This window comes from Furipterus horrens, unplaced genomic scaffold (assembly GCF_987537825.1).
Source record: "Furipterus horrens unplaced genomic scaffold, mFurHor1.1.pri manual_scaffold_1, whole genome shotgun sequence".
Classification (NCBI taxonomy): Eukaryota; Metazoa; Chordata; class Mammalia; order Chiroptera; family Furipteridae; genus Furipterus; species Furipterus horrens.
Genome location: NW_028327171.1, coordinates 109,095,561 through 109,118,821, shown reverse-complemented (window position 1 = coordinate 109,118,821; position 23,261 = coordinate 109,095,561). Strand labels below are relative to the sequence as shown.

The 23,261-nt window shown below is 46.3% G+C and overlaps 1 protein-coding gene across 1 annotated transcript in view; it reads left to right on the top strand.

Annotated features, from left to right (window-relative positions):
* Positions 1-23,261, top strand: part of HEG1 (heart development protein with EGF like domains 1) — a 95,441-nt gene that overhangs the window by 42,349 nt on the left and 29,831 nt on the right. Inside the window, exons 7-15 of the mRNA XM_090277781.1 lie at positions 264-1,604; positions 3,698-3,814; positions 4,417-4,536; positions 8,826-8,926; positions 11,703-11,761; positions 12,002-12,162; positions 16,082-16,216; positions 20,908-20,950; positions 21,082-21,119. Coding sequence (XP_090133907.1) covers positions 264-1,604; positions 3,698-3,814; positions 4,417-4,536; positions 8,826-8,926; positions 11,703-11,761; positions 12,002-12,162; positions 16,082-16,216; positions 20,908-20,950; positions 21,082-21,119 — 2,115 coding nt within the window. The remainder of the gene's footprint in view (positions 1-263; positions 1,605-3,697; positions 3,815-4,416; positions 4,537-8,825; positions 8,927-11,702; positions 11,762-12,001; positions 12,163-16,081; positions 16,217-20,907; positions 20,951-21,081; positions 21,120-23,261) is intronic.

Here is a 23,261-nt window from a genome sequence, read left to right as displayed (position 1 = left end):
CTTTGGCCCCCCTTCTCTTTAACGACTATTTCGGTGGCTGGCACCGCACTCCTCACAGGAGCGCTGATCGGCGCAGCAGACGCTGACCCTGCCGGCTTTCCACACTGTCTCTCTGGAGAGCTCCCCATTGAACGCCGTGTCTCCAAGGGAGTGCTTCACCCACTGGGGTTCACGGCTAGGATGCGGACAGCCTGTCCAACAATGTGTGCTCAGGAGGCTGCTTATTTATGGAGCCGACCTAACTTTAGCCTTTCCCTTTGCAGTCACTGGGATTAGCTACAACCGAGTGAGCGGCACCGATACGGAACAGAGGACTGCCAGCGACCACACAGACCACACCTATGTCTCGTCTACTTTCACCAAAGGAGAGCGAGCATTACTGTCCATCACCGACAGCAGTCCATCCTTGGATGTAAGGGAGAGTTCGACCTCTTCTAGTGAGATCTCAGACTCTTCACATTCAGACTATCCTTCTTCTCAGGTTCAGACGGAAAGAAGTAATGTCTCATCCTATGCGGGGCAATATGCTCAGCCTTCCACTGAGTCACTGGGTCTGCGTACGGCCAGCCTTCCATCCTACACACCCACCATTAATATGCCAAAAACCTTGGTGCTCCTGGACATGCACACTGGATCAGCTGGTGACTCATCTTCTTCGTCAGGCTCCCCTCTGCCCCTGCCCTCAGTGTCACAGTCCCACCAGTCCTCCCCTTTGACCTTAGCACCCATGAGGGCCCCCGCTCACCCACTGGAGCCCACCTCTGATGCACCCATGCCTTTGTCTTCCTCCCCACCACCTCTGCCAGTGTCCCTGGCAGCCTCCACCCCTGCCTCCCTGTCCGTGCCCCAGACAACCCTACCACCTTCATCCTCTACGCTGGTCCTGCCCAGGGCGAGGGACACGCCTGTGACTGCAGTTCGGACATCAGCAATGACATCATCTGTGGCAATGCTCTCCAGTAGTCAGACAGCAGCTCCTAAGAACCAGAGCAGCCCACACCACGAGAAAATGTTTACAGAATCAAAGCCCCCGAGCCTGCAGCCTCTGCCCACAGAGGCCGCCGAAGCTGAAACAGCGAGCTCTGCTTTGGGGGTTCCTTTGCCCCCCACCTTAACAGACTCCTCCACTGAGCAGACCCTTCCAGCCATAAGCACCAGCTTAGTCCAGACGCCTCCAGCTTTGACAGCCACCGCTTTCAAGACCGCTCATCCGCCTGTGCCCACTGCCAGCATCTCATCAGGCGCAGCGTCTGCTCCGATGGGTGCTGGCCCCACAGCAATGCAGACTCCAGTCGGAAAAGAGCTCTTGCCGACCAGTCCTGAAATTCTAGTGCCACGAATCTCAACAGAAGTTGCTGTTATCACAAAAAGGAACCAAGTGCATGTAGATGATAATACCAAACTGAGCTCCCTGACTGGTGTACCCACATCAGCAAAAGAACTGACAACAGGGCCTGGCCTTTCAGAAGAGTACCGCCCAGCTTCACATTTCCCCAGAACATCTCCTCCTCCCCAAAGCACAGGCGTTTCTCCAGCTGAAATGTTGACTCCCAAATCTACCACTTTTTATCCCGAGAACAGCGCGCAGTCCCCAACGGCCTCAGGTAGGACACGAGCATGCTGAGAGCTGCTTGGGCGGGGACTCGTTTGAATGTGTGGCAGTGGCTGGTATTTGCAATAGCACAGTATTTGTTTATGATCTCAAATGCTTCCTGTTGAAGCATAAAATAATGTCACAGTGGACCACCTGAGTTACATAAGTCTTCCTGAAGAAAGAGGAGAGGATGCCATCGGCTCTGCGTGACATCAGTAGATAGTGTAATTGCAGCTTGTAATACCCCGCAATTGCAAGAGCTTTTCAAGCATGCCTTTAACTCTTCCAAGGCCAGTGATGTGGGATTGGAGGGGAGAGACAGTGGAGTAAAGAAGCTTTAGGTGGCCTGTCTGAGACATGAAGTGAGTAGGTGATGGCTCCCAGATCAGAGCCCTGAGCTTCTGAGTCAGTCCAGAGGCTCCAGTTACCAAGAGGCCTGTCTTGGTCCAGGGGAAGCCCAGGTCCTTTGTCTCCCCCAGGTGATGTTGCGAGTTGATAAATATGTGTGAGTGGGGGTGAGGGATAGGTGAGTATCTTCAATAAGAAGACGATGAGCCAGTCTTTGCCCACAGCTAATGCATGACCAGGGCGTCTGTAATTGTGCTTGAGGTTATCTTCGTACCCACGTTGAAGTTCCCGGTAGCGGAGAGTAAAGCCATATGCACAATTCTTTACCACGTAAGGAAAGGTGGAAGTAAGATGATCGGTTTCTTGATATCATGTTCAGAATTACACATTTGGCTTGTACAAACCCAGGAAAGGAAAACTGCTGGTGGTGATGGGGTGAAATGGAGACTGACATCTTAAGGAAAAAGAAAAGACAATGAATGCTTTGTAGTGACTGGAGCAGGGGACTCAGTTGGCGGCAGGGTTCCACCTAAGTCAGCTGTCAGCAGTCCGGTGGCGGGAGGGTCGGACCTGCCAGCCCTGCCGGCCCCGCAGTGCTGTGATGCATCAGTGGCCCTTTGCACTAGTGATCCCAGTGCCTCTGGGAAGTGAAAGGTGGATCCTTTACTAGGGAAGTGTGGGATCCCTGCTTCCCAGTTCATAGGGCTTCACTTCCAGCAGTCAAACATGCGCAATCTCTGTTAAAGCTGCTGATGACCATTGGAGTGGTAACCGTGGGCGAGTACTAGGAGCATCATTACTGGCTGGAAATACAATTTTTGTGATAGGATCCTTGGGTTCAGTGTTTGAATACATAGCTGCTGTCCTTAGACAGGTGATTTTAGGTGTATAAAAGCAGCAGTGAGGAATAGGAACATCATCTTTAGGTTTAGCCCATTTGTTTTTATTCAGGATTATTCTTTTGGAGTTAGAACTCTTGACTTCTGCCTTCTTTTTTTCAGTCTACCACCGATTTTCCCCTTGGAGATGATGCAGTTCTTTTGTGGGTTTTGGCTTTTCTAAGTATATGTCAGAAACCTTTATTGGGCAGTTGTTATGTAACTGGAGCATGACAATGCGGGTTATGCAGACCGAAACAGGGAGTTGTGGTCACTGCCCGTGGGAACTGAGAGTCCAGGATGACATTGAAGCCAGTGCACATCAGGGCCTAGATGAATCACATAGGGCTCATTGTTACATTATGTAAAGAGGAGGCATGGCAGTGCTCAACTCCGAACCGTGTTCTAAATGATTACAGGAGTGTGGAGGCCTGCACATTGTTACATTTTGAGTTTTTCAGATAAAGGGAAATCTGCAGCAGGAGGATGCGTGATCAGTGATCATTCTCCACGTAACATGTGTTTTAAATGGGCATTAATTCAAGCAGAGTTTTCTAAGTGTTGCAAAGGCAATATCATTGTCAATCCTGAACAGAGTGACCTGTAAGCAGCATTTGGATTTGAACCAGTTCTTGCATTCAGGGATGCAATTGTCTGATGCTTGCGTCTGTACACAAGCGAGTGCCGGAATCCAGTCCCACTGTTTCTCCACTGCTCCCCTTGGGAAACCGTTCTATTTTAGTAGTGTGGCCTTTCCGGGCAAGTAAACAGAAATAAGCAAGAATCAAATACTAGCCAGGAGAATTAAATATTTACCCAGAGCTGTCTTTATATTTCCTGTGTGGTTAACTGCTTTATTCCTGGGATGTGTTTCTAGTGAATGGCTGTGCCCCTAATCCTTGTCTTCATGATGGGAAGTGCTCTGTGGATGCCACCACCCGTGGGTATCGATGCGTGTGCTCGCGTTCCTGGCAAGGGGCTGACTGCAGTGAGGGTAAGAGGAAAAGGCACCGCCAGTGGTCTGCAATACAATAGCACATTGATAATAGGCAGTAAACTTTTTTTCTCCAAAATGCTGGGGAGGAAGATTTTCAAATGAATACCTCGGCTCACTTGAGAGTTAACATGCTTATGTGTTGTCAGTAGAATAATGTCAGACAATAAGGTTGACAGGTCTCTAAAATCTGGCTTCATTTTGTGGACTCCCTATACTCCTGCCACACTGGATCATCCACAGCTCCCCCAAAACCACTACACTTTCCTGCTCCTGGCCTTCACTGTGCCAATGCCTCAGCCTGGAATTCCCCGACTTATGTCTGCTTTTTGAAGTTCTTCAAGTCTTAGTCCACATATTATTTGAAACAGTCTTAATCCTCCCTTTCATTAAAATCTGCTGCTTTCTCTGTACTTCTACATCCTGCCTTGTGCTTATAGTTGGCTATATACATGCTGCTTCTACCCTTACGAGGCTGGTAACCCCTTGAGGTCAAGGTAGAATCCAGGTCACCTCTGGGGCTGTACTACACCCAGTGCCATTTGGCCCTTAGTAAGTGCTTACTGTACTGGGTAACGGTTTTGCTATTCTGTCCTCCGCAGATGTGAATGAATGCCTCTCAAACCCCTGCCCTCCCCTGGCCATGTGCAACAATACTCAGGGGTCCTTCACCTGCAGATGCCCAGTTGGGTACCAGATGGAAAAAGGAATATGCAATTTGGGTAAGAGAGTTAGTCTATTTTGGAACTCTTTCTACACCACAATATATTTTGCAAAGTAACATAAAAAATAACTGTTTTTCTCCCTAATCAGAATCAATATTTGTCCAAGGTATAGCACAAGGAATATAGGAAGAAGTGGTAGATGCTGCCTATTATTCCACCACTTAGTGATATATCACCTTATATGAAACTTTTTTAGTATGCATTATATTTTCATATAGTTGAAATCATGTGGTATTTGGGCAAAATTGACACCTTAAATATTTTCCCATGTTACTAAAAATATTACACAAACTTTTTAATAAGTGCATAAATATACCATTATTTGTACGTAACACTGTTTGCTTAATCATTCCACCCTGCAGTTAGGAGAAAATATGTATATATCAAAAATATTCTAACCACATAGTTTAAAAAATACATTTAAGGGAGAGAAAAATAAAGAAAAAAACCCTGATTGTCCTACCAAATTTACACATTCTTTTCATTTTTAAAATCAATCTTCATGTTCTTGTCCACAAGCAGATATATTTTACAGCGCTATTGCCATAATTGTACTACACAATTTGTCATACTTTGCTTTTTAATTTGATAGCTTCATGGAACTTGGTTGTTTTTAGATATAATCACCGCTTTAAAATTAAGAAATAAACAACCCACATGAAAACTAAAGCCCATACTAGGTGCTGAGTGGCCAAGTATAAACATGCTTGATTGGAGGCCAGCTTCCCAGCCCTGCATTCCTTCTATCACACAATAATGTGTTAATCATAGGAGCTTTCTTGCACACAATGTGTAACCCTATATTGGAGTGCCGAGTTTAATACATAACTTGTTGAAAAATTAGAAATCAAGAACATAAAGTTATTATCTAAGTTTGATAAGGAAACTGGCAGGTAAAGTGACTCAACTTTGAATCATCTTAAAATCGCCCAGTGTGATACTTAACACAAGTACTCAGTGTCAGGGCAGCCTTGCTCTGAGAAATCACCCGGAGACCACTGTGGGATCAGGCAATGGGTTTATTGAGGGAAAAAGGGGAAGGGGGTGGAGGGGAGAGGCAGCTCCTAGACCAACTCAAGGGCCTATAAGAGCAAGGGAATGGGGAACAGGGAGCGGGGACTCCCGGTCCTTCTCGTGGGCCCATAGGAGTCCCACCTGCACTTCTGCAGGCGCCTTTTTATACCTGTGAGGGTGAGTTTGCTTATCAGCATATTCAGCAGGTTATTTACATCTCATGGCTTCCCCCATAACAGGTTAGTTAACAGATCCCACTAGGTCCATCACCATTTCCCCTGGGAATGGGTTCGGTCCATCAGCATATCCTTTGGGAACGGCTAAGTCCAGGGCCAGGTTGATTAGCATATACCAAAAGTCCAGGTGTGCATTCCAGCTGCCTCCATGTTCTGACACTCAGTGAATTTTTTTTTGAGAGAACAAATGTCTTTGTCTTTTGAAAATATTATTTACATGAACTCCTATTGCTGGTAAGCTAAGGGAAATCATCAGACTTTTCAGAAGGTTGTGTCAAATGACAAAACTAAAGCAATTTAGTAACAAGTTTGACATCCTAATTTAATAGAAAGCAATTCATGGATGGGGCTGTACAGTGCCTCACAGGCTGAGGAGCACTCTTCCTGAGGAATTGTGGGCAAGAGCAAATTTTTTAGAGGGCTAGAAGTGACAACATGGAAAGAGTATGTGATTGGCTGCGGTTGCATATCTGACCTTATTTAGAAAGATCAAGGAACAAGGAAATAAGTATAGGGCCCAAGACTGGCTTGGAGTTTGGGGATTGGCTGACTGGATATACTAGGTGTCTGGCCCAGCAGAGCACCTATAGGATCACGAAAGTTCGGTTTGCTGATGTCGTACACTGGACAGGAGCAGCTCCATCTTGGGCCTAGAAATTTATTTCAATGGTTGCTACTCTACTAAAATAATGGTAGAATTTTTTAAATTGTATCATGTCAAAGCATTATTTAAAGAAAGAAAAATCTAGGAATATAGATATCATTCAACATCAAGAATTCCTCTTATTCTAAAAGTTGATTTGATTTTGGGTAACCTATTCCATTTAGCTATACCCTGTAAGAAATAAGCCAGGAGTTTTTGGTTTAAGAATAGAGAAAATGGAAATGAATTTGTCCTAAAGCTGTGTGGGAAGTGCACCTGCCTGGGAACTCATGTGCTGGCTTCCAGCTCCAGCAACACCACCCGGAGCACATGACCCCTGAGCCTCACTTTCCTCATCTGTAAAATCAGGTCACCTTCTAGTCTGCTTCCCACTCAGGGTTATTGTGAAAATCAAATAAAATAATATATTTGAGAAAGCTTTGAAAATGGTGGAATTCAGGAGCACTCCCCAGCTTATGTTATCAGTTTGGTTCAAATAATCTCTTATAAAAATTCAAAAGAAAGAAAGAAAGAAAAGAAAAGGGAGGGGAGGAGGGGAAATGGTAGAGTTCTCCAGATGGGAGGTATCACTTAACATTAGTCTTTAACCTCTGGGACCACTTGGACTAGAATTGAAAGCAGTGAATATAATAAACCACTCTGAATAATTATGGATCTTAAGTCATTTTGATAACCTGTATAAATTGACAGTTAAATCTCACAATAAAAATTGCCTTAAAACCAGGTGATGCGACTGCAGATGTGAGAAAGCCTGTGCCTGGAGAGAGTACAGGGGCTGGGGAGACGCCAGGTGATGCCACTTCCACATTTACACTGAAAGCAGAGGCCACATTTACTGTCATGATTCAGAAGAGATCTGTGTACTTAGCATTTACGGTCTGTGTGTTTCCATACAGAGCATCTGGGTATAAACCTGGGCCTGTGAGATGGGAATAGGGGTAGGGGGAGTGGGATGCCAGTTCTGGAGGCCTGCGTGTGGCTGCCCCACAGGCCCCACGGCCCAGGAGGAGAGCTGGTCTATTGTGTTAACAATCATCTTTCCCTTTTCAAGTCATTTAACTTCATTGTTCATAAACATCAGAGGAGCATGCAAACTAGAGCATGCTGAAACGCTTTCATTTGGCCAAGAATGTTTTCAAAGAGCTCCCTGCTGCTCAGAAAGAGTCCTTAGCAGCTGGCTTCACTGAACTGTAGAACAAGCAAAAGGATGTTAAATAAGGATTAAGGGCTTTAGACAGTAAGTATAAGATGTTAAATGTTTTCCCTGGCTCATTCGTGGGCCTTCTTTTTTAAATTAAGCAAGTAAGCTTTATGTGAAAGAGCAGCTTCAGGGGTTTCTGTGTTTTGGATTTTTTTTTTTTTTTCTGTCCAGAGGGGAAGATAAGAATTTAATTTAAAGGAAGATAAGAGCCAGATATAAAGCAGGCTATACGAATTTTTGATTTCCTGCCCATTTGTAAGATTCACTCCCCTCAGGCCTAATCAGCACAAATTGATGTTAACTAGAATTTTATTTTATGAGTGAAATGGGCCTTGAAAATGAGGCCGCTTTCTTTCATGTCTGAATCCAGCATCATCTTGAAAATGGGTTGTGTCATTACGTGGCTTATAATCACAGAGTCTGGCAGCCTCCTGGAGTGGGGTCCTGCTACAGAGGTTTGGAACCTTTCCCTGTAGCCCCTTGGTTGCCCTAAGAATATCAGATTCCTCAGGGGGCTGCGGGTATAGAAGAACCTGGAAGATGGGCACCCGTGACCTTAAATGTTAATATTGGCCCTTGGAAGCTGTGCAACCTTGGGAAGTTACTGACTGCTGGAAGCCTCTTTTATCAGTGATGAAAGGGGCATGTCCTCTGAGCCAGAGGCATTGGGGCTGCTGGGGGAGCCGGCAGGAAGAAGAGGAAACCACAGCATGCCCCAGAAGGTGAGGACTCACCAACTTGGTGAAAGACCTAGAGTGCAAGAGCTTTCCTCCCTCTCACCCTGGACGGGCCTGATGGGCACTTTTTGTGTCTGGCCCCATGTCTCCTGCCAGGAGTATGTTATTCAGGTCAGCTCACCTTTCTTTTGTGTCACAGCTTTGTTAGGCATCTGCTGTGGGAAGGCCACTCCCACAGACACGCAGAAAGCTCCAAGGATTGTAGCCTCTCACCCAAAGGTTTACTCAGTCTGAGCCTTCAGCTCGGCTCAGTAGATGCTCACTTTCCTAGAGAGGAGCCCAGAGAGGGAGAGGTGGTCTGCACCCTCCAGGAGGAGATGCACAGAGGTTGTCTTCTGAGGTGGAGTAAACCTGGATGCCCCAGAAATTTACAAACACACAGCTGTGTAGGTCAACCTGTTGTGTAGCCTGACAGGTTACTTTTTTATTTTCAGTTAGAACCTTCGTGACGGAGTTTAAATTAAAGAAAATGTTTAACACCACCGTGGAAAAGCATTCAGACCTACAGGAAGTTGAAAATGAGATCACCAAGACAGTAAGTTTTCTGAAGGACCTCTTCCTTCTAGTCCTTTGCTTTCTAGAACAGATTTCACTCAGACTTGGGAACCTCCTGGGGATCAGCTGTATCTCCTGGGCTGTTCACTTCGGTTCTGTTTGGAAGGGCAGCTTCATTGTAGAATAAAAGGCCTCTCGGAAGTAGAAGGGAGCTGTTGAGAACTAGTGATTCCAGTGGAAGCGTTTCTTCGCGTTTGTCCTCATGTGCAGCCTTTGTTGGGTCCTTGGCATTTCTTTCCTATGTGCAAAATGATCCTCACAGACACTTGGATGACACGAACCTGTGAAAGCTGTTGGTGAAGAGGAAAGACCCAGGGAGTCCTACTCTGCCATCTGCTGTGGATGTGCTGCAGGGCTGTGTATCTGTGTTTAGGAGCACGGAGGGGATGATGCTTTTTTTTCTCAAGGGAACCACAAAGGCGAAACAGTTCATCCTGACTGTCCAGGGGTGAGCATTCCCTGCATAGGTTATCTAGGGGACTTTGATTCTTCTTTCCCTCTTTGTTTACTTTTTGTTGGGGAAAAGAAAGAAAGAAAAAGAAAAATAGAAAAGAAGAAAGAAGAGATGAAAATGAAATTCAGATAGTAAATTTTGCCTCTGAACTACCTGAGTCTAAGATTTGGTGTTTAGAGAATTGAAGTTTGTCATTAAAATAAGTTTTAGAGATCACCTGATTTGTTTTCAATTTTATTTGTTCTTTACAGGTGAGAGTTTATATATTAATCAAAACCTATAGGATTTCATAGGACTGTGGATTTTATTTGCATAAAATTTAGAGCCCAGTCCTGTTTCTGTGTCTACTGAGCATCTGCGCTGTGACAGGTGCTTTGACAGATGCCTCACTTCTGTAGGAAGTATTGCTAACACCTTTGCCGATGGAAAACTGACAGGATCTAGAAATTAATGACATTGCCTGAGCTCACACAGAGCAAGCGCAAAGTTAGGGAACAGTCTATTAGACCACCCTCATTTCAGAAACCGGTTACAAGTTTAGAGATCCCCAAGACCCACTAGACCACCCGAGCACCCTCAGATTTAATAATTTACTAGGTCTCAAAGATCTCACCGGAAGCTGTTATACCACAGTTATGGTTTAATTCAGAGAAAAGACCCAGGTTACAATCAACCAAGGGAAGAGAGCCATATAGGGCAGAGGCCGGGAGGTTTCCAGACTTGGTGCTTCCAGTGCTTCTCTCCCTGTGGAGTCATGGACAGTGTTAACTCCTCTTGGCAACAGTGTGTATGATAATCATGGAGTTTGGCCAGCCTGGGAAGCTTACTTGAGTCTTGGTGTCTAGAGCCAATGTGTAGTGCTCGCTTCAGCAACACATATACTAAAATTAGAGCCAATATGTAGACATAGTCAACTGCCTATCTGGCTGACCTCGGTCTCCAGCCCCTCTGGAGGTCCAGGGGACACCCTATAACTCAAAGCCCTCACTATAATTCACATTGCTAGACTATCTGGAGTAGCCCAAGCCTCCAGGTAAACAAATGCAGACTACCCCAAAGGCTTAGAGATCACCTCCCGGGAGCCAAGGACTAGCCCTCTCTTTGGGCGAGGTTGAATTCTTTACAGTGAGTTTTATGTCTACTTTTACATCTTCTAACCCTATACCTGGTGGTGTAGTCACTCCACCACACCTGCCTCTTGGTTGTGCTACAAGTCAATATTTCCTTCTAAGATAGTACAGAGGCTTAGAACCCCACGCACAGGGGCAGTCCTTTCGATTACACAGTGCTCAGGGACTACTCTGGCCTGCTGACTTTTACCCAGTGTCAATGTATTATTTAAGTGACATCTCCACCCCAGGAAATAGTGAAGATTTAGGCAGTGACTGGAGAAGCCACTCAAGTGGTCTTTCCCAAGATGCTATTCTATTCTGAAATGTGTCATTTCTGTTTTTACTTGGGGAAAAAACAAAGATTAAGTAATAATGTTAATAATAACTCATTGGCTATCAAACTATAAAGCAATGTCATAAAAGCCGTAAAGATTTTGATAACATCCCATGTCTGAATCCATCTTCTAAAGAGTGACACATGGACTTTGAAGCCATGTGGGTCTGCATTGGTCAAGGTATTGAGAGCCTCTGCTGCCTAAAAGGAATCCCCAGCCCCAATGTTGGGGGGACAGGGAAGCAGGCGTGGTACTTTCTTTATGCCCTGGAGGGATATCCTGCTCTTCCTGAGGGCACAAGGCAAACACAGGCAGTCCATCTTAATTTGCTGTCACCAGAAGAGTTCTTAACCCACGTAATGTCATTTCCCATGGAGAGCCTTTTGAAGACAACCTATCTTTGAGTTAAGTCAACTCATTGTAGATTAAGAAGGGTCTGTGTAAAGCCTGCCAGACCTGGGGTAGTGGGGGACCAGCCTTTTCATGAGGCTCATTCACTATGCAAAGTCCAAATAAACAGTTGCCTCTGAGTTTTTTTGAAACCCTGCATCTTAGAAGAGATCTGCTGCTTTGAAGATGTTTTGCAACCAAGGGTGCTGTTCTGAACATCATTCCTGCCAAGATTTTCCCCACTGACTTGCTATCTGCCTCTCTGCCTTTGTACTCATGGAAAACAGCATAAGCGCAGGAAGGCGTTCAGGGAACAAGAAAAAGACAACACTGCTCTATAAAACCCCCAGCTGATAACGTGATGGCTGGAAAATGCCTGTCTAATTCTGAGAATAGGAAATCAGTTCCAGGTCTAAGGCTTTTGTCTTAACTCACAGTTAACAACAAACCTGTTTTTCCTTTCAGTTAAATATGTGTTTCTCCACATTCCCTGGTTATACCCACTCCACAGTTCATGCATCTAGGTAAGTACATTCGTTTGTGAGCCAGTCTATATAAAGGGGAGGATATTCTTTCATGGGTGGCAGCAGTAAACACTAGGCCCTGTGTTCACCCAGCCACAGAGTGCTGCAGGGCCAGAGTCCGTGGACCTCCATGCTATCCCGTTCCCTCACTGGACAATGGAGATGACACTCGTTTTTCAAAACTCTTGGGGACCACATGTCATTTTAGAGCAATTGAAAACCTACACACTTTGCCCATAGAGAGTCCAGCGGTGTGGTCATGTCACTGCAAACCACCTTTTCCCTGGCCTCCAATGTGACGCTATTTGACCTGGCTGATGGGATGCAGAAATGTGTCAACTCCTGCAAGTCCTCTGCTGAGGTCTGCCAGCTCTTGGGATCTCAGAGGCGGATCTTTAGAGGTAAGAGAATGGCCCCCTGGAAGGACCCCATCCATATGATCAGGCACAGACCTAGAATAGAAATGTAAGGCATTCGGGGCTCACATCAAAGAAAGGTCATCACAGAGCCAGGCTCTCTTTGAAATGGGTGTTAAGCAAAAGCCTCTGTGTGTGTGCACCTTTGTGCATGTGTGTGTGCATGTGTGTGTGCACTCATGCACACACAAGCAGTCTTGAAGTCACCTGGTTCTTGGCATGCTGCCTCTTCTATTCCTGTACAGGAGCTGATGTAATGAAGCAGAAATCACTCTTCTTTCCCTTGAAAAGTTCCTACTCTCTGGGGAGACAGACATTCACACACACACACACACACACACACACACACACACACACACACAATGTACCTGCTTGTCAGTACCCCAGACCTTCATTGGGGTATACCATTAAGTAAAAACATGTGCAGCACTACCTGCCATTTTTGTTTATTTGCACATGACCAGTGTACAGAAACAAGACCAGAATGATGTAGGACCAGTGCCGTGCAAGATAATCTCTGTCTTCTTGTTCTTGCTTTATCTGTTTTGTCAAAAAGTGTCTGCAGTGCATCTAGTAGAAAGCAGGTATGGGAAAGGGTTAGAAACAAGTTCAGCAGGCAAATTTGGGTCTTAGAGGGATGGGAAAATTGCTGGAATCAAAGTGCTTCCTCGCAAAGGGGGCTCGTCCTTGCTGCCTCATCATAAGTGATCAAAGTGGGCTCTGCTAAGCTCATTTTACTACGCAAGTAGGATGTGGAATCTGTGTGAACCTCCCATCCAGTGCCCAGATGCTGACCTCAGTTGTAGGTAGCAGGCTTGGCTTGGTGCTTTACGTGCTGGTAGGTCCGGGACCTTCCCCGCGGGTCTGGTCTCTGAGTGCCGGTCCCGCGGGCTCTCCCTGTGGCCCGTGCGCTGGAGAGCTGCACTCTGGGATCAATGCAGCATCTTTGGCCTATTTCAGGCTAGTTATTCATTTAAAAAAAAAAAAAAGCTTAACTTTCTGGAATTGAATTTGCTATCATTCAGCATCATTGGGGAGTTAGCTTAAAAATTCATGCCCCTTTGGAGTGTGCTCTAAACTCTGAGGCAAGAGCTCTTTGATTTTACTTTGTTTCTTTTTGTGATTCAAGGGTCCCAATTTGTCCTCCCCACCGACTAGGAAGGGGATCTTTGAATTCACCATGCACGTAGGGAGTACATCCTCTGTGGTCAGTATTGTGTGAGGTTACATTTTTGTCCCCAGTAAAAGCAGTTCATGCCTTGCAAATCAAGTGGCCAGATATTGGGGTTTGTAAGGTCCCGTTCAGAGCAACCCTGGCCACTCTCTGACTCTCATTCTCCCAACGGCTTGGATGTCTGTGGCCATGGGAAAGCTTCTGTTTTCCTTCCTGAGGTTCCGTTCCTTTCTTTTTTAAGACTTTAATTTTTTTAGAGCAGCGTTAGGTTCACTGCAAAATTGAGAAGGTACAGAGATGTCCCACCTAGCCCCTTGCCCCCATATGTGCTTCACCTCTCCTTTCAGAGCCCATGAAAACAAAGGCAGCCGGGCGCCTTGGCTGAATGTAGGCTCTTCCCTTTTTTAATCCCAGGTCTCCCCCAGGTTTTGCTAATACACTCCGCTTGGTCTCTGGCTCACCTTTCTGAGTGCTGGAGAGGCAGGCACGATGGGCAGGAGCTCTCAGGCTCTGACATCTGGGTGTTTCCAACATCTGGGCAGCGTCGGGCTACTCTGGACACAGCCATTAGAAAGGCAGGTTTTTACTTTCCAGTTCACAAAATATTTACTTCCTTGCCTTTCAAAACCCCGCAGCTCATGTCTCCAGAGGTTTAGAGTCCTTGGAAATCCCCCATGCAGGGTCTCTGCCTTAGCTTTACATAAGTTCTCATTGTGTGTCTGGCGGATGTTATGCCCAGCACGGACCATGGGAACTGTGGATATAGAAAAGTCACATCACCAGGCTTAAAATGAAAATGGGATTCTGCTTGATTCCATTTGATGGATTTATGATAGAATGTTTTTGAAGAATTTTTAGGATAGCAGCTCCTGCATTGCAGAGACGGGGCCAGCTGTTCTTGCGTCCCCATGAACCTGCTTCTGTGCAGAGAAGGGTTGCTTTGGCTGGGCGGGTAGTGTTTGCCGGCATGCTGGATGAGCGGGCAGGACGGAAGGAAAACTCGACATTGGGTTCCAGAAAATATCTAATCAGACCAGGCAACTCAGGCTGGCTGCTGGACAGGGTTAGTGCCGGCCTGGACAGCCTTTTGCCCTGGGGCTACTTCTTCAGAGTAAGGCTTGAGGACTGGCAGAGCCCTCAGAAAGTACAGATGAGGGACTGCAGAGTTTTGGAGCCTCTCTGGTGCCAGCTTTGCAGTGTTTGCCTTGTGAGATTTTCCATTTTTTATTTTTCTCCCTTAAATACAAATTCTTCACAATAAACAAAGGAAATTCTATCACACACACAAACAGGGTTCATATTTGGCTCGTCGGCTTCCACTGATAAAGACAGGAAATTTGGCGCTGAAAACTAAAGTTGTGTCCTAAACTTACCTCCCCGTGACCGGCCATCCCCGACGTCCCAGGCTCTCAGGACTCAGAAAAGGAAGCTGTTTCTGGGACCCCATACACACAGCCCAACCCTCCCGTGTGGGTGTCAGCTCCCATCGCCAGAGACTGCCTAGGCGGGGGCAGTTTTGCTGTGTTAAGAGCTGGTTTCTGAATGGGTTGATGTCTTCCTTAAGGCGGGGCAAGGGGAGATGAGACACCATCCGTACTGCACAGTGTATCCATTGCCCTTTCGTGGCCTGCTCCCCGTTCAGCACTTGCCCTCGTCCGCCGCCACCACCAGCATGCAGCAGGCTTGCCTTGCCGCGTACACGGGTCTGAGTCAGTTACTGCTTACTCTCCAGCTGGTTTTATATTTTTGTCCTATTGTCTGTGTACACCAATTACATGTATCCTTTTCTGTCAGGCTTACCTTAGATGGGAAAACGCACCCTCATTGTGTCGCTGTATACAGCCTCAGAGAGGGTCTGCTGTATACAATCTCAGAGAGGGTTCAATGTACACAGTCTCAGGGAGCCCCACGTGCCCAGCATGAATGCTTTTTTGATAATAATGAAATAGTTCTCTGTCATCCATGAAATGAACCTGACCCACATGCCCAGGGCTAGACACAGGCAGGTGGATACACATGTAAGAAGCAAGGAAAGGAGGTAGAAGGTCTGAAAAATGCACTCCTTCCCTGACTCCCCATCTCTCTTGGTGACCCAGTGACTGGTGGTCCAACACCACCTTCGGCATGTGTATGCCTGGTGTTGTGTGTGGCCCAGTCTCTGTGCAAGGTGCTGAAGATAAGAGACCAATAAGCCTGAAGACATGGTCTGTGTAGCGGGGTGGCGGGGGGGGGGGTGGGCAGACTACAGCCCCCAGGGAGCAGATATCTTCCACACCTCTCCTCGGAACCGGCTGTTAGGGGGCACGCTCCCCTCCGTAGGAGTGTGCCATGCCCTCCGGGCTGCACAGGCACAGCACAGGGGCTGTTGGCTTTCTCAGAAGAGCGTGGGCACGGCTTCTGGTTTGTGTCGATCTCCCCCCATAGCCCTTAAACAAGAATAGGTCACACTTTCAAGGGCTGGGTTTGCAATGGATGCTGGAGTTGGGGAAGCACCATTTCTTCTGGGTTTCCCCATTTCACTGCTCGCTGTGTGAGCTTTTGCGTGAACAGGCCAGGGGGCCGACAGGGAAGGCGCGGTGGGGGCAGCGTGGATCTCTGGAAGGCATGTGCACCGTGTGCACTTTTTGGAAAATTGTTTGCAGAGCCTCTTGAAATGGAAAGTTCATACATCTTAAGGTTTGAAGTCTAGGAGGTTTTGTTTTGTTTCACTGTCTTGTTTTTCCATTCCAGCGGGCAGCTTATGTAAGCGGAAGACTCCGGAATGTGACAAGGAGACCTCCATCTGCACGGATCTGGATGGTGTCGCACTGTGTCAGTGCAAGTCAGGCTACTTCCAGTTCAACAAGATGGACCACTCCTGCCGAGGTGCCACAGGGGCTTGGGGGTTCTGTGGCCCATCTTGGGGCTTTACTCTGCCTGGGGCTCTCTTCTTGCTCTAGGTGTGACTGTTCCACACGTGGGGTAACCAGTCCTTTTTACTTTGCTCACATCACAGCAGGATAGAATACATTATCCCCTTGAAATAATAGCATTATCTTTGCTCCTGCGTCTGCCTGGCCACTGGATTCAAAGGGAAAGAGAAGAGAATGGAATGCCTGTGGCGGCAACGCCTTTTCTTCTTTTCTTTTCTTTTTTCTACTTTAAGGAAGTTAGAAAAATTTTTGTTTTAATTCCCAAGCTTTATTCTATTGTCCGCTAATCTTTTAAAATTGTAATACAAGCACGGAGTGAGGCTGTACCTTTTAGCCGCAGCTGTCACTCAGTAGACAGAGTTCTAATGAGACTCAGGAACATGGGTCAGAGTCCCCCTCGGCCTCACTGGTCATGCACCATCTTGGGCAAGTAACTTAGCTTCACGGAACCTGCCTCCTCGGAGAATTCAGGAAGGCGGTGGCGGTATCTACGGCAGTGCTTTGTACGCCATACACGTTTGCTCCTGTATTTTACCCAGGTTGTTGCTGAGTCAATGAGTCCTAGTTTTAGAGGTTTCATAAACTGCTTGAGGGCAGAAAGCAAATTCTGCAAACCTTTAGGTGAGGCTTAAATGCATTTAGTCTGAGATGAAAGGCTGCTCAGTGAGTAGTGCTTTAACATAAGAAGAATCTAAGGGCCAAGCACTGTGCGCCTGGCTTATTAAACATGGCTGCAGTGCCTGATCACCAGAAAGACCCAGCGATGGAGCGCCAGAATGTAGCTTTGAGCGCTGCATCACACCGGAGTGTGTTTGGCTCACTTTTCCTGCTGGTGGCAGGAGTACTGGAATCCGAGTAAAAGCGACATACTCGGGAAAGGAGGCATGCCACTTATAGCTGTCAGAACCTCCCACTAGGGGACTCATTCTATCAGGAGAGGATAAAAATACATTTCAGGGCAGTGTTTTCATTTTGAGCTTTAGGCCCCGTGACTTAGGTTTATATATAAAAGGCTTTAAAAGTGCACAGTCTCAGCTCTGCACGCAGGCCCTGTGGTGGGTGTTGAAGAAGAGGGCCGGTGCTCCGTGACAGGCAGTGGCCTTGATCCTGACAGCGTCACAGTGTTTCTCAGCACTACGTCGGCTGCTGCTGCGATGCGAAGAGACGGCGCTTCCTCATTCCATCTTACCTGGTTTAATGCAAAGTGGGCCTCGTCCTTCTTAGAAACCGGGCCGCTGAGCCCCACTTCAGGTGGGAAGGTGGCTACTTTGGTTCCTGGCTGGCCCGAGCCACTTCCCCTCTGTTTCCCAGTCAGCAGTTTCATACGTGTGGCGCTTACAGACTAGCATTAGCAATAGCAGGACAGTCATAGATATTTCAAATGCAATGACACAGGCACTGGCAATCTATGTTTCTCAAGTAATGACCCAAGAAGCAGCATAAAGAAACCTTGGTTTGCTTTTGGGTTGTTGCCAAGGCACTTGAAGCCTCATTTCTGCAGTGTCCTCGTTCGTTAGGATTTCATCTGTGGCTGTCAGGCCTCTGATGAGTATACTTGGGATCTCCGCAGGTCACAACACTGTCCACTGCGTTCTGACGGGTTAGTAGTGGCATCTTCTGGCTATTGGTGCTGGAGCACAAGAGCATTTAAAATGAGCCTCCTTTTGGACACTGCAAATCAGGGTCAGTCCTCTGTATAAATGGAAGATAGAGGTGTAGGTATGTTTTCTAAATCTCTGCAATTTGCAGTTGTGCATTAGCATGGATGCATTGTTCTCTTGTGTGCACACGCGCGCACACACACACGGTGTATCACATAAGATGTCTTTATATAAGTGTCTTTACCAGACTTTCCAAGCATCATATAAAATTGACATAGGTGCCCTCCTGCAGGTGTCTTAGCCTCCTTCCATCATGCAGGCATCAGGACAAATTCCAGCTCCCTGTTTGCAGATTTCTTTCTTCAGACCTCAAGTGCTTTGAGGGTGGGACCTGTGTCTGGAATATGCTTAGCACATTGTGGTGCTCAACAGATGTCTACTGAATGAACAAATGGATGATAGGGCAGCAAATATGATAGGACAAGATTGGCAGGTCTTGCGTTAGTTTCCTGCAAGAGAATGAAAGAGTTTTAAAAACTCTACCACTTTTTTCTTAAAGGGCAGAGGGCTAGAATTTTCTTGTGTTCCTATCAGCGGGGAAGCCCACTTTGGGTGTATATGCCAGCTCTGCCACACTCATGGTCTCTGCAGCGCTCTGGCTCAGAGTCCCTCTAGGGCGTGGCAGTGAGGTGTGCTGGAGCGCATCATGACCAGGTTTTCCTCCAGGGGCCTCTAGAATAGCTCCATGCCCACGGTAGCATCAGTTGTTGATGGATCACCAAATGAGCCCATTCAAAATAAAGAAATTTCATTATATCAGGAGTCATGATACTTCTGAAGCTAAGTGAAAACAGCCCGACCCATCAGCTCACAGGCAGGGCAACAGATGGACCTTACGTGTCAGTCACAGGGTGGAAATCTCCCAGCCAGCCAAGGAGGGGTGGGTGGGTAGATCTGATGTAAAAACATTTCCAGGAAAAAGTGTTCAGGACAGAGCAGACTAGTGTGACATCAGCCTGCCTCGTTGCTGAAATGGGTGGGGATGAGTTGCTGGGGATGCCGGTAGTTGCCTTGCAGATGGAGCCATGGGTCATCCAGGGGCAGCTTCCCATGTTCCCATGCATGGCCTGCTGTAGCATGAGGACAGCTGCAACATGGTGCTTTCCAGGACTGGGAGGCAGGAGTGCTCAGCTTATTGCTTAGACAAGGCCTCACCTGAGATGGGCCAGGCCAGCGGAATGCTCAAAGGTGTCACTGATTTGGGGGAGAGGCCTGGATCCTCCTTCCTTAATGGGATATGATTATCCTGTGCCTTGTTGCAAAAAAGAATTGAAGCACCTAATGAAAATCCATATAACAAATTGAGATTTAATTTAAAAGGTAAATCAGGCTGAAGGAGAAATAAAACGACTGCTTTGTTGTGACTAGGAGGAAAGTAACTACAGAAAGATACACCATCAGATACTGCATGTTGGCTAAGGGCAGGCCATTCATTCAAGTTCTGAGCTTTCTGGACACTGAGGCAAATATAGAAACGTGATTCTGAAAACATGTGGGGACCATAAAATAAAGTACAGTTGTGCAGGAGCATCCCCATCTTTCTAAGCTCTGGGGCCCAAGAAAAGTATCTCTGGGGCGTCCTCATCAAGAAGTCACTGAGCGGTGTTGAGGTGATGAAGTCCATGACATCCCACAATAACTACCATCAGGATTTGTCAGGGCTGCTGCTTCTACTAGACAGCCCTCAATACCAGACAGTGTAGCTCAGGAAAAGCGATTCCATAGAGTCAAAACAGTGCAGTGCAGGTTCCCAGGTCTTGTGGTCTGCTGTGAGAGAATTACAGATTGTTTACAACAGTGTTTGCCAAACCATTCCACAAAACTCATGTGATATGTCTGTGGTCTATGACAACAAAGTAGATGCTAGGAACATTTAATGTCTAACATCAAAAAATAGAAGGAAGAACACTGTTAAACACATCTATGTAGTTAACATTATTATGCATTGATCCGTAAGGGAGGAGGCAGGAGGTCTGTGAGATCTCATGTCCCAGCCTGCAGGGCAGGTCCCCTACCCTTTCCCCAGCCATGCATGCTGCTGGTGCTCATATCTCACCAGTAGCTTGTGTGCTATCTATTCAGGGATCGCCTCTCTATACTGTGTACCGGTTCTTACCCAGGATCTTTTTGTGCAGTATATACAAACGTTAATCGTGAACCAAATTTTTAACATTCCTTGCAGCAATGGATTTGTCTATGGGGCCATTTTTTTATAACCTGCTTTCATCCAGGTATGTGTTGTAGCTCATGGCATTCTGTCAGCTGAGTGTAGTGTTGAAAGTGTTCTGTGATCAAATAAATTCAGGAACTGCTGATTGAGAGGAATGGCTAGACCACAGCCCTTCAGGTTTAGGTCCTTGCATGGCATGCTGATCAGGGCTCACCTAGATATGTTTGATACCCCCTGCTCAGACTATGGGCAAAGCTTCTTTTATGAAAACTGAACAGCCACTGGGACCAGAGTCCAGAGGATGCCACATACCACCTCACAGAAGGGGGGTGGGGTGGTGGCCACTAGAGCCAGCAGCAGGTTAAATGTTTGACTTAAAGAAGGTGAAGCACTTCTCTGTGTATATGATGTTACACATAGGACCACAGAGGACTTCCAAAGAGCATTGCATTTACTGGAAAATAATTTAAAACATTTATTTGGTGGTCAGTATGTGTCAGGCACTGTGCTAAGCCATTTGCATGCCTTATTTTACTTAATCCCCTCCAAGAAAGTATAAGGTAAGTATTATTATTATGATTTACTCAATAGATGGGAAACAGAGCCACAGAGGTTAAGAAAAAACAATTCTTTTTTAATTACGAATTGAATTGACAACAATATTTAGCCCAGATAATAGATAATTCTAAAGCTACTTCTGGCCTTCTGGTTCTAGAATATTCTTGTAGTCTTGAGGGTGGCTGGCATTTAATTAACTGTCAGTTTGGGCTGAGGGAGATAGACATATTCATGGACTGTCCTTTTCTCTTTCAGCATGTGAAGATGGATACAGGCTTGAAAATGAAACCTGTATGAGGTAGGCTCCATGTTCATTTATTCTGATTAATTTGTTACAAACGTTATTTAGAAATTACTTAGTAAATTGCCTCAATGATTTCTTTTGGGATTTGAGACTAATTCTTGAACTTTTTCTTTGTTGACTTGCAGTTGCCCATTTGGCCTTGGTGGTCTCAACTGTGGAAACCGTAAGTATGCAGAGGCTCAAGTTCCCAGCGGCAGAGGTACCGGCGCAGTAAGGAGCAGGGTCCATCTTCCCCTCTTCCCCTCAGTCCTGATCGCAGCCTTCTAGGCTGCTGTGCTGGAAGGTATGTGGAAAGCAGAGTGCTCTCCAGGGGCTCAAGGTCTGGTAGGGGACATCAACGCATCCCTGAATAGCCCTGACAGTGGAGTGTGAGTACAGTAAATTAGGTGTGAGATGTGAGGCAAGGAGGGAGGGGCCCCACCTAAGGAGAATAGAAGAACCTCCTGAGTTCTTGGAGGGGATGATTTTGGAGGTTTTGGAAGACTTTGATTGGTATGTATGGAGGAAGAAGGAAAAACTTAAAGGTCTCCGGGCAGCCTGGGCCCATGGTATTCCGGGACAGTGCATGTGTGTGGCTGAGGACAGAGGGAGAGGAGCGAGGAGAGTGGCAGACTAGGTTGGCAGAGTGGAGGGGACCAAACTGTTGGGTGTGGGGTGGCTAGCCCGAGAGAATAGACTCTAGTCAGTGTCCATTGTGTAACTGGAGGTCTTAGCGCAGGAAGGCAGTTTGAATGAGAAAATCGAGTCAGGATGCAATGAGGACAACGGACTGGACAGGGAGAACGTGGGGAGTTAGGGACTCCAGTGCAGTCACAGCTGGGGCTCAGTGCCTGAGACAGGCTTGGAGGCGCTGCTGGCTGATGCTCACGCTCCCTGGAGTACGCAGGGTAGGGTGGTGGTAGCTGTGTATGTGTTGCATTTTACACTTGGAGAAAAGCGAGTGTGGTTTATTTAAGGTCACTTTGACTGACATTTTCTTACATGGAAACCTGATAAATTGAAATCACCCTAAAAAATTAGGAAAAATATTCTGGGATATAGGATGGAATAGGAATAGTAACACTCAATACTTCATTTTAGGATAGCTTTGTCCTATATTCTATACATAAACATGCCAACTGTCCATATTCTAAGTTTACTGAGACCAAAAGTAGACATTTTGAAATTTAATGTATATGAGAGCCCACGGTTTCTATTCCCCAGTGGTGTACCTTGCATTGTATACCCTCAATGTTATTTTCTTTGCTCATAAAGCTTTCTTTTAATAAGTTTCATTATGTACTTTTTTAAGCATAAATAATAAATTAAATAAAATAATAAAATAAAACATTCAGTCCTGAGTATAAAAATGACAACACACTCTCTTGGTGTACTGAGCGTGGAGCCACTCTCAGGCCAGACTCTAGAGATTCAGAATTACATACCCAGCTAGGGTTACTGGTACCTTTAGTCATCTGATTGGTCCTGCCTGCAAACTAGTAAGAGGTTACAGTAGACAGCCTAAGAGAAAGACTAGGGAAGTACTTCTAGAAGCAACTATCATTAGAGTTATACTGAATAGAGAGGGAGGAGCCCACAGAATTAATGTTTGTGTTTTTAGAAAATAGCAGCCTGAGGTCACTAAGTGGTGCAGTAAATAACCCCATCATCTTCAGTAGTCACTGGAACAACAGAAGTACAAACATTCATTATGGTGGACCCATGTCGTCATGCGCCGAAGGCTGTTCATGTTACTGTGAGCTGATTTTTGCTCACAACACTTCTAACACCAAATATGGGGGCAGTTTCCTCACACCAAGCAATTCTCACACTCCAGAGTTAGTTCAGACCTCACAGGTTAAGAGCTCATTCCCACAAGATTGCTGCCCACTTCAGATACCAGTCCCAACTCCAGGCCTCCAGCACCTGTGACCAGCCAGCTATAAGTTAGGGGTTCCCTTGACCCCCTCATCAGGTTCAGTAACTTGCCTGAACATAGAGTGTCCTTAAACAGACCAGAGGGAGGAATGTCTTGCACACAAGAATAAACCAGAAAAAGGCTGGGACTTTTCAATATGGAAAATGAAGGCTGAGAGTAAGGCAACACATAGAGGATATCTGAAGACTTCCAGTCTTGATTGTGGCATAGGCAAACATGGCTCACCTCCTTGCACAACCACATCAAAATTACAACTAAAGCATAGAACAACCATCACTCAGAACCATCAGAAATCAAGTTGAATGCAATCCTGACAACTACGGAATTAAAGAAACCACTTCCATCCAACTGGTAGGAGGGGCAAAACAAGGAACAGGCTGGTCCCAC